The sequence below is a fragment of the Chaetura pelagica genome, unplaced genomic scaffold, assembly GCF_000747805.2.
Source record: "Chaetura pelagica isolate M959 unplaced genomic scaffold, ChaPel_1.0 scaffold117, whole genome shotgun sequence".
NCBI classification, from domain to species: domain Eukaryota; kingdom Metazoa; phylum Chordata; class Aves; order Apodiformes; family Apodidae; genus Chaetura; species Chaetura pelagica.
This window is the reverse complement of record NW_009954185.1, coordinates 8,766,741-8,778,245: the sequence shown is the minus strand read 5'-3', so window position 1 is coordinate 8,778,245 and position 11,505 is coordinate 8,766,741. Positions and strand designations below refer to the sequence as shown.

Genomic DNA, 11,505 nt, shown 5'->3' with positions numbered 1-11,505 from the left:
TGCTGCTGCTCTGTCTGCCCTCTTCCTCCGTTCTCTGATGTCATATGGTCCATCTTCCCACAGGCCCTCCCTGGCATCAATCACTGTCTGACCTAGAAACCCACCAGTCTCAACTGTTTCCCATTGTCCATCTACTGCAGACTTACTGTGCAGCTTCCCAACCTGGACAATCTTCTGGCCCCTGACAACAATTCCAGTCCTCCCAGTGACCTGCAGGAGGAGGAACACAGGGTGGGCAAACTGCTGTTTGCCACTAGAGCACAGTCACACTCACCCAAGTGCATCTTGCCCTACTAAGCAACCTCAGAAATAACCTGTGAGTCCAATACAATCCCACACCTCAGATCCAGGAGATCTGCAGACATCACAGTGTAGGAGGAGAAGTTTTAACGTATGAGATCCTGGTCTGGTCTATCCTGTTAGGACAATGGATGAGTGATGGGTTCAATGGAGACAAGTGGAAGACAGCTGAGTTATTTTCCCTCTAATAGGCAGGTCCCCAGTGCAGACCAAAAGACATTTACACTAAGTAGCTGTTTGATAACCAGAATAAAAAAATGATCCTTTAAAGTTTTAAAGGAAGAAGAGAATGACAGCAGACTCTGCACAAGACACTTCCTGCTGCAGCCTTCAGGGAGGCTAAGGGAGTGACAGGCTGCAAAGATACAAGCCTCCTCCCACCCATGGAGGTGACTGGGGCCCTCATACCAGGATCACACTGTGTCCAGGCTGAGCTCTACTGATTGTAGTGTTCAGCCACCTCTGCAAGAGCAAGTTTTTTCCAGTTATTGCTCTAGATACATTATAAATTACATCCTCAACATTTCACTGGTCTCTGGTCCCATCAGCAAAGCCTTTCACTCCAGGTTCTCTACTGTTCTTACTCACATAATATCCAAAACCTATACGGCTGGTGTCTTCTCCCATATCATCCCGACTGAGCATGAAGGTCACCTGGACATTCTGCTTCAGTCCACAAGGCAGTGTTTCTGTGAGTGGGTGTATGTCCAGGAAGCTCTTGGTTGTGACATGGAAAGGCTGCAGGTGATGGAAAGCGTTTATGTAACTGAAGTCAGATTTTCGAGGGGTGTGTGTGAGATCCTCCAGTGTGAACCTTCCCTGAGAGGGGAACCAGAAATACACAGAAATCAAGAGTTTAATGCTTCAGTGATTTGCTAGGATGTCATCTGCCTGGTTTGGGTAAGACTGTTGCTTGGTATCTTCTTGCTGGCTCTGCACAGGCAGAGCTGTGTGGGAAGTCCAAGTCCTGTGGGCAGGAGCGGGGAGCACTACCAGAGCTCAAGGATTCTCACTTCTCTGTATGCAGAGGTGGAATTTACCTCCAAAGAGACTGATGAACTATTCCAGGCAGTTGTGTCCAGGTTGAATGATGCTGTTCCGCTGTCATCTGTGATGTATGTTTTGATAAGGCGACGCCTCATGAAATTTATGATAAGATAAACTTTTCTATTTTTTATACCATTTCCATACTGATCCTGAAGCTTAATCTGGTGACAACAGAGTGAGGCAAAAAAACCAAATCAGATATTTCTTCTAGAGTCATTCCTAAAACCTCCCTCCCTCTGACAAACATAGACCCTCCTGTGTAGGTGGCATTAATATCAGTCCAGCCCCAAGAAGACAGGAGATCTATAAACTGCTTCATATCTAAATCTAAAATGAGAGTGGTTAAAAACTGTCTGTTCCAAAAGGTGTGTGTGACTAGATCGTGAGGACCTCATCTCCTAGACAAAAGCTGAGACACCTTTGCATTGCAGCATCCCTGCTTAAACATCACTCATCACTCTCAGCAGAAGCTGGAGGTGTAAACACATCAGGGAATCTGAAATGCCAGGAACTGGAGACACACTGTCAAGTAACATGACACACTGCAAGGTAATGTGCTCTGTCTAAGGAACAGAAGGTGGTCTGGGTCAGCAAAATTTACTAGATACCAAATTCCTTGGCAAATGGGAAAAAGCAATGGAAAAAATCACCTTCCCCCTGTAGGGTACTCCAGGGATGTAATATGTATTGGGCATCTCAAACATTGCCTTTGCTGCTATCCTGGAGATGAGGATTTGGCTGGAGGTGTTGATCTGCACCCCTGTCAGAACACAGTGCAAGGGAAGCAAGATCAATACGAGAGGTGACCACAGCCCCCTAGTTGAATCTCACTTGGTTATTCCCATGCCCACCAAAGTGTCTCAAACTTCCACACCAGCACCCTCCAAGGTTTGGAGGCTGTTCCTCTGGCAGCTACTTCTCTAGTTTAGTTTAGAGCACCAACTCTGCTGACACCGTGGGTACCTGTGCCCATCTCCAGGAGAGAGGCTTGTGCATAGAGCTTGCTGTCTGCCTCGCTGCGAGCCAGGTTGAAGGCTGACATGCTTACAGACGTGGTAAAGCACCCCTTGTTCACAGCCTGCAATAGAAAGTGGCAGGTGTTTAGGGCTGAGGAAAAGGGAAGGAGTCAGAAGCACAGGATATTAGTCATTCTGTCATACCTGTTGACTGCAGCAAGTAATAATGCAGACCCATAGATAGATATAATTAACATTTTAAATGCTGTATTTTCTATTTTATAGAAATGCATGAATCTGTGTAAGTCATATTGTAGAAATAAAGCAAAACACACATCACAGTGGAACAAGATGGCCAATTTTCCAACTTCAGTAGAAAACTGAAAACTGCACTAGATGGATCACAGAGCAACTATACAAGTATGTGAACAGATCTAGCTAGAGGAACTGCAGAACCAAAAGAAAATTAAAAGTAACAGATAATTTCCAGAGCTGGGAGACTACTACTAACATAACAAATCAAAATGACAAATTGTAAAGCATGAAACACTTCCAACCATATACAAACAAGGGAAGAACCCAGCTTTGAAATACTTTGTTAGGAACAGAAAGAGGTAATAAGAAAGATATAAACATATGCAAGCTATTAAAAAAAATAAAAATAATTAAACAAACAGAGAAAATAAAGTATAAAAGCCAGTGTGTGATTTGATTATGGAATTAGACATGCCTCCACTATACATTAGTGTACTTATGCAGCTCCAGGACAGGTTCACCTTAGCACAGTAATTTAGCACCTGAGAAAGTTATATTAATTGCAATCTCTTACACTGCATGAATTTCTGGTTACCTATATTTCTTTCCAGAAAAGTACAGAACTCTGTATCTTTCTGTAAAAGTCCTCTTTTCTAGTCCCTGTCATTATTAAGCAAAGTTACAATGAAGAACTTTTTTGGGCGTGAAGTCTTCTCAGTTGGTCTGGACAGCAACTATTGCATTCATTGAATAAAACCCAATATGTCTACACCCACATTACAGAGGTTGGCAAACTATCCTTACGTAGCAGTTCATTCCATTCACTCAGGCCTTGACACAGTCCTGCATGATGCTCCCTCACCAGCCAGTATCTTCCAGGACTTTACTCACCAACCCACTGTATTCCCTACAGATGTCCTTGCTGGCATTTGGAAGACGCCTCTTTGCCTTCTGGCACAAGGTTACCCGCATGGTTCCTTGCACTGCTTTCCCATAGATGTACCTGCAGGGACAACACCAGGGGAGCTACAGTGCAGAGACATGGTGTGTTTTGCTGAGCACATTGCTCCACACATGTGGCCTTACTGATGAAGATCTTTATGCAGCTGGTATGCGGGCAGGCATGAGTGGAAACATAGCACATTGTGTACTTGAGGAGGGCAATAGCACAGTCCTGCATCTGACAGAAGTGGAAATAAAGCATAGACAGGAAAGGATCCGCAGTCTCCAAAGCTCTCTCAAAGCACTTCTGGGTTTTTGGTGTTCTGGAATTGCAAGCAGACACAGAGAGCTGAGCTGATGTTTCTATGCAGCACAGAGCAGCAGCCAGTAGAGATAGGAACTCAGGTCTGAAAACAGAAGAAACCTATGTTTCTGCAGAGAGAAAAAGCATGGTATGCCACTAACAGAGCTACAGACTGACCTCACACCTGCCTCATGAGCTGGACTCTCATTCCCGTCATCAGACCCACTCTGCTGTTTTTTGCAAGGCACAGCAGAAGTGTGCCCTTATCAGTGCAGACATTTCCCCTGCATTTGCTGCATTTCACTGTTTTGACTCCTCGCTGGCTTTCCCTTCAAAGCAATGATTCTGACAGTACCAGTAGCAGGAAGACATCCATGACCCATACCGGGGATGCAGCATACTGTTTTCTACTAGAGTTTCATATGGTCTGATTTTAAATGTCCCAAATAGTTAGAAATTATGTTAGGCTAACAGGAAAGAGACAACAAAAGTCTCCAAACAACCCAGTCCCAAATACAGACGAGCTCACTCCCTTTATCACTCTACCAAGTGCTTTCCAGATCATTCTCCTTCCTCCTTTGTGCTTATACTGGGGTCATTCCTCCCTTCCCACCCTCATCTCCTCAGGTTTTCTAATTACTATATCACTAGGGAAACCTACTTGCTGCGTCAAAGAAGGTAGTAGGTTTAGAAACAAAAATGAGAAGGAACAGCATAACCTTCTAAAAAAGCACCAGTTCCTGCTCCTTTACCTCAGTACATCATTCCCATACCAGATACATTTTTTTCCTCATATAAGGTCTTTCAAAGCTAGACATACACAGCTTCTAGAGCACAGTATTGCTTGCCTGGGAAAAGCCTCCCTACAGCTGGATGGTGTCTCCAAGGAAGAACCCATCACTTTGACTCTTGCACGATTTGGGATTCCTCATAAGGAATAACTGTGTTTGGTGCTTCTTGGGCCACTTTTCCCTGATGGATTCAAGAGATAGACATATGGAAGGAGAGACACTTCTGATAAGCTCTTTCCTTTCCACTGAGCATCCTCCTTACCTGCCACACACACGCAGAGGGAAAGTTTTGTCTGAAGCATAAACCTGAGCTGGTCCCTCAAAGAAAACATCAGGCTTTTGCAACACTGGAACAAAAACCACAGAGTTACTCCATCGAAGGCAACAGACTACCTAGACATGAAATCACAAAAGGGAAGAGTGTGTTCGTGTAAGGCTGGAGACCCATGAAAAATTTCATAGAATCATGAAATGGTTTGGGTTGGAAGGGACCTTAGAGAACATCTAGATCCAACCCCTCTGCATGGGAAGAGACACCTCCCACTAGACCAAGTTGCTCAGACCCCCATCCAACCTGGTCTTGAATACTTCCAGGACCATTACCCCTTGTTCTCTTGCGACAAGCCCTTGTAAAAAGTCCCTCCCCAGCTTTCCTGTAGCCCCTTCAGGTACTAGAAGGCTGCTATAAGGTCTCCCTGGAGCCTTCTCTTCTCCAGGCTGAACTACCCCATCTCTCTCAGCCAGCCTTCACAAGAGAGGTGCTCCAGCCCTCTGATCGTCTTCAAGGCCCATGAACCTGAAGGTTCATGTTCATGAGGTAAAAGCAAGGACCAACTGAAAACAGGGGGAAAAAAAGAAAGAATAACCTTTTACCCTTTAACATATAGCAGAGGTCTTCAGTGTATTCTCACTCTGTGCCAGCCTAGTTGTTAGCAGATATCTTCCCCAGGAATCTCCAGCACAAACCCCCTCGTCTTAATTTCTGATATTGCCCCCTCTAGATTTGTGTTTAATCCCAGTTCTCAGACAGTAAATCTCATTTTACATTCTTTGGCTACATAATACTATACAGACAGAACCAAACTTTTTCCAACCCATTCTTTGTTCTCCATACTTGATCTTACCTTGTTCCTCCACCTTAAAGGTACTCAACACCTTTGGGTTCTTGACACTGATAGTATAAGTCCCCAGAGAGAGTTGGGGAGCTAACTGGAAAGAGAGATCTGCAATGCCCTGTTTTGGTCTCACATCCAGCCACTGGCTAATGCGGTTTTGGTTTGGATCCTGCAGTCCAGAGAAAGGGAAGAAGAGGCAGTTTTCAGAAACTCTGTTATCCACCCAGACTCCACAGGATTCAAAGGCATGTTAGAGATTTCAGAGGCTTTCACAGAATCCTGATGTTTTTTTCCCCAGATGGGGCTGAAGTGACCTGAGTACTGGAGCACCAACAGAGGTGAACTCAGCCCACTCAGGGTTACTCTACTCTGTACTGCCATCAAAAAAGAAGCTATGAAAGGTCCTAGCATTTAGAATCTTCAGTCTTACATGAAGATGATCTGTAAGATTTAGCTAAAGCCTGGTTGTTGATTGTAAATGTAGAACTGGATGGAAGCTGAACCATTTGCATAGCAATGCTTAGTAAGAAGAAACATGTGCAGAGAGTACGTACATGCATGTGCATACACAGACCAAAAGAAAAGCAACTTGACTCAGTAAGACATCAGCCTAGGTACTCTCCATATTGAAGTACCTTTTCTCATATTATCTGAAGAGTCAGAAACACCCACCTGGACTTCCACCATGGAGTACTGCAGAGGAAACAGACAGCAATGTCAGAACCTGGTATGATGTAGCAATCAGCATATAAACTTTTCTTACCTACCTAGCCCATGTACAATGACAACACTGCCTGTCCCAAATACTACAGTGTAAGGAGCTTGATCGCACTGAAACCAGGGGAATGGCTTTGAAGTAGTAAGGAAAATATGTAACATAAAAATCTGTGCTATTCTTTAGATTTGCTTTTTGACCCCTGAATTTTTAAGATGTACTTTGATAGATACTCTACAACTGTGGAAGCTAGAATGTACTATAAAAAGAAGAATATTAGCAAGACTCACAAATACCATCATTCCAAGTTCATACATATTAGGATGCATCAGTTTTGTAATAAAACTTCATAATCTATGGGAAGAATACATCCCACATTTTTCTGTAAAAAACCCAGCCTAGGAAGTAATGTGCAACTGGGATGTGAATTACTGCGATTGCAGCTGGCAGTAACAGGGAGAGACAAAGAAGGACATACTTTAGTCCTTCCAAGCCTGTTAATTCCCTGTTCTTACATTACTGCAGCTATCAGCCAGGAGGCAGTAGTGGAGGACATGAAGGACATGCTATTTGGGAGCTCAAAGCATAAGGAGGCAGGAACAGGGGCTTGGGAGAGTAACTGGTCTGTTATCTCCAGCCCATCTAACATACGAATTGTGTATTTTAGCTTTAATGCTGCAGTGCACTCGAGCCTCACAATAGCTTTGTTTAAACACTAGCTCTTCTGAATTTACACCACAACATTATTCACAGTTATACTGCTAATTATATCCACACATGGACATCAAACATTTGTGGTAAAATAGATCCACAAACCAATTGTAGGCATGGAAGTAAATGCATTATTTACTTTATTGTATAACTAATACAAAAGATATTACTTCTCTGTTGGGAGGAGAAAGGAGTCTGTGGGCCTAGGCACTCACTAATAGCACCCAAAAGAAGAAATTAATTCATCAATAAAGGAGCTGGAAGGATCTCTCCCTTCATTTCAGTCTAGAGGGATTTAATCCACCTCTCTGTTCACATCTGCCCTTCAGTATTTATTTGTCAAAGCACGAATTCTTGCTGGATCTCCTTAAATTGCTGGAGGACAGTGAGATAGCTACAGCTGCTGGCTGCAGGTATAATTGCTTACCGTGGAAAGATGCTAGTCTGGCAGTTTCTTGGCTAGTACATATGCAAATCTCTGGCAACTCTCTTGACATGGGGAGAAAGAGCTGCTGCCAGCAGCGAATCACTGTAATTTGCTTATACTGTTTTCTCTCTTTTATGATCACTTCATGCCTGTCCTTTCCCATATCAATTAATTGTTCTTAAAATTTTGCACCTGTGTCCCAGCTTTCTTCAGACCCTCCTGGCATTCTTAGGTGCAACACACTCCACAAAGTGCTGAGCTTTCCAGAGCTGTGGGAGGGGAACTTCAGGTCTGGCTGAGTAATGCTGATTGTGCCCATAGCCAGCAGCCCGCAGGTGTCCCCAGAAACCCTGCTGTTGTTTGGGTTTTTTTTTCTTCAGAAGGGCAGTGCATACAGCTTGGGGACTGCCCTGTGCTACCCCAGCCAGCAGGAAGCACAGGCACACTCCTCAGATACCTCCAGCAATGCCAGCCTTGCCACAGGCCAGCAGCCACCCTGTGAGAGCAGCAGCACAGCCACAGGTAAACAGGTCATTTTGTTTAGTAAAGGGCTGGCACTGGCCACCCTTGCTGCTGCAGCCGTTCGGGCCATCTCGGTCTCCACTGTGTAGGAGTGGCAGAGGAGGCAGACCTGATGGAGGGAGCCCGGGGACGTCCTCCCCTCCAATTAGACAGGCCTTACCTTGATGTTAACAGGAGCAAAGTCCTCAGTCAGCGTCACAATCCGAAATTTCACTGAAGGGAATAAATGGACAAAGGCATATGATACACATGGGGTGCGTTTGGGGACTGACTGGCCCTATGCTCACTTGACCTTGAAATTACAGCTCCCCACACAGCCCTGCTGGCAGCCCCTTCACCCCTTGCACAACCCTGTCCAGCACCTCATCCCCCCAGAAGTATGGCAACAACCCAGCAGCCCGACTCACAATGTTGGGCCTTTCCCGTGGGCTGTACCCAGCATCACTGTTACGCTTTCTCATCTGCAGCATAAGCAGACCAGTCTTACCTGGCCCTGGCCAAGGAGACCACATTCAGATCTGATCCCTCTTCCAAGAGTGTGTGAGACCTACCCTTCCATTCCTTGTCTCCCTTCCCAAAAACAGGGTGCATGGATCTATCACTCCAGAAGGCAGCAGACAGCTTCCCCTTCTGTCCCCAGGGAAGCCACACAGCACAAAGCACTCAGAACACCTTCTACGGGAAACTGGAAACAAAGTCCAGGCACATAAAGGTAGGGGAAATGTCAGGGTGCTCACCTGTCTGTCCTGGGTTATAGATGGGTTTATCCATCTGGATGAAGGTCCCTGTGCCAGCCCTGTGAATCAGGACTTGCTTCTCTTCGTTTGCACTGAAGTAGTGTCCGTTGGCCATGCGCAGGTGGACAGTGCCCACCACCTGGTTGCCTGCAGGCTGGGGAACCTGTGACACAAAAGAGGAATCACCAGGTTAGAAGTAAAGGACAAGATGGCATCAGGGCAGTGTTCTTCTCCTCACTCCTGCTGCACTGTGAAGCCAACCTCTTCTCCATCTTTGAAGGCCAGCACAGGGTGTCCCCTTAGTGGCTGATGGCTATGTCTATGGAAGCACAGGGGACAATGCCTTTGCACTTGGGACAGATCTTGGACAGGAGGAAAAGGGAGTCTATTCTTGCACAGAAATTGTGCCTGCTCCTTCACAGGGCCACTGCATGGAGTAGTATACAAAGAAGTTGTTTGAGAAGCCAGGGATCAGTTTAGGAAATCTAAAGCCTAGATAGAGTTATACCTGGCCAGAGAATTCAAGGGCAAGGAGGGTTTCCAGAGGTACACCAGTGATAAGAGGCAGAACAGGGAAAAACGTGGGCCCTCTGCAGAAGGAAACAAGATTTTGTCATGCAGGATATGGAGAAGGCTGAGGTACTGAAGAATTTTTTTCCTCAGTCTTCATCAATAAGGCTACACTGTCCAGGTCACAGAAATCAGAGGCAGAGAAAGGGAAAAGGAAGATCTGCCTGCTGTAGGAGAAGAGCAGGTTTGAGACCAAGTAACCTGAAAGTGCTCACGTCCATGGGACCTGACAGATCCATCTGCAGCTCCTGTGGGAATAGCAGTGCTGCTTTCCATCATGTTTGAAAAGTCATGACAAGCTGGTGAAGTGCCCACTGAATGAAAAAGGGGAAACATAACCCCTATTTTCAAAAAGGGAAGGAAAGAAGGCCAGTCAGTCTCTCCTCTGTGCCTGGCAAGGTCATGGAGCAGATCCTCCTGAAGGCAATTAACATGGATTCACCAAGGGCTAATCATTCCTGAGAAATTAGGTGGCCTTTTACAATGGGGTCACAGCATAAGTGGCCAAGGGAAGAGCAACTGATGGCATCTACCTGGACTTGTACAAGGGCACTGTCCCACATGACATCCTGGTCTCAAAACTGGAAGGATATGGATTTGATGGATGGAACACTCATTGGATAAGGAATTGCCTGGATGGCCACATTCAGACAGTAGTGACCAACAGCTCGATGTGCAGATGGAAACCAGTGACAAGTGGCTTTCCTCAGAGGTCAGTACTGGGACAGGTGCTGTTTAACATCTTTGTCAATGACATGGACAGTGGGATCAAGTCCACCCTTAGTAAGTTTGCTGATGACACACACCAAGCTTTGTGGTGTGGTTGACACACTGGAGGGAAGGGAGGCCATCCTGGGGGACCCTGACAGGCTGGAGAGGTGGGCCCATGCCATCCTCATAAAGTTCAACAAGGCCAAGTGCAAGGTACTCGCACCTGGGCTGGGGCAACCCCAGGCACAAATACAGGCTGGGTGGGGAATGGATAGAGAAGGACCTGGGGCTTTTGGTGAATAAAAAGCTCAACATGAATCATCAGTGTGCACCTGCAGCCCAGAAAGCCAACCATGCCCTGGGCTACATCAAAAGAAGTATGGTCAAGAGGGCAAGGGGGGTGATTCTACTCCACATTTGTGAGACCCTACCTGGAGCACTGTGTCCAGTTCTGGAGCCCCCAGCACTGGAAGAATATAGAGCTCTTGGAGCAAGTCCAGAGGAGGGCCACAGAGTTGATCAGAGGGCTGGAGCACCTCTCCTGTGAAGACAGGCTGAGAGAGTTGGGGCTGTTCAGCCTGGAGGAGAGAAGGCTCTGAGGGAAACTTATAGCAGCCTGTACCTGAAGGGGCTACAGGAAAGCTGGGGAGGGGCTTTTTACAGGGGCTTGTAGTGAGAGGATGTGGGATAATTGTTTTAAACTGGAAGAGGATAAATTTAAGTTAGACATCAGGAGGAAATTCTTTACTGTGAGGGTGGTGAGGCACTGGAACCTCCCCCAGAACAGGGGGGGTTCTAGATGCCACCTCCCTGTAAGTGTTCAAGGCCAGGTTGGATGGGGCTCTGAGCAACCTGCTGTAGTGGAAGGTGTCCCTACCCATTCAGAGGGGATGGAAATAGATGATTTTCAAGGTCCCTTCCCACCCAAACCATTTTATGATTCTATGATAAGATGGAGGATATTTAACCCAAATTATTAAAAGGTCTGTGTTGATAAGAATTCTCTTTCCTAGAGTGTGTAGGTCATGGAGGATGAAATCCACTTACACTCATCAGTTGCAAACCAAGAAAAAAAGCTCATGAGCTTGGCAAATCAAAGAGACTTGTGTTGATCTCGTGTGCACATCCTCCCATGTCTTTCCTAGTCCTCCAGCACACTTTTCAGCCTTAGAGAGAAGTGTGGGAGGAAGCAGACATGATGGAAGGCTGTCTGAGATAAATGGTTTGGCTACTACTGCATCACAATTCACAAACTGCACCCTGTGACAGGCCTTCTTGGAGCTTGACAGCTTCCTTCTTGGATGGAAGAACGAGCTGCAGTTACCGAGTGTCTCCAGACCTCCTCAGTCTTTTCATTCCTGGCCAGGCAGCCTTCCTTGGAGTGCCTGGCCAGGGTGAATAG

At 46.0% G+C, this 11,505-nt stretch overlaps 1 protein-coding gene across 1 annotated transcript in view; it reads right to left on the bottom strand.

The window, feature by feature from the left end:
- The window catches only part of LOC104393483 (alpha-2-macroglobulin-like protein 1), a 26,308-nt gene that overhangs the window by 13,451 nt on the left and 1,352 nt on the right, over window positions 1–11,505 (bottom strand). Inside the window, exons 3-13 of the mRNA XM_010002988.1 lie at window positions 8,823–8,985; window positions 8,246–8,298; window positions 6,383–6,403; window positions 5,720–5,879; window positions 4,858–4,942; window positions 3,450–3,561; window positions 2,311–2,425; window positions 1,998–2,107; window positions 1,341–1,508; window positions 889–1,119; window positions 147–210 (exon numbers count right to left, since the gene is read on the bottom strand). Of these exons, the coding sequence (XP_010001290.1) occupies window positions 147–210; window positions 889–1,119; window positions 1,341–1,508; window positions 1,998–2,107; window positions 2,311–2,425; window positions 3,450–3,561; window positions 4,858–4,942; window positions 5,720–5,879; window positions 6,383–6,403; window positions 8,246–8,298; window positions 8,823–8,985 (1,282 nt within the window). The remainder of the gene's footprint in view (window positions 1–146; window positions 211–888; window positions 1,120–1,340; window positions 1,509–1,997; window positions 2,108–2,310; window positions 2,426–3,449; window positions 3,562–4,857; window positions 4,943–5,719; window positions 5,880–6,382; window positions 6,404–8,245; window positions 8,299–8,822; window positions 8,986–11,505) is intronic.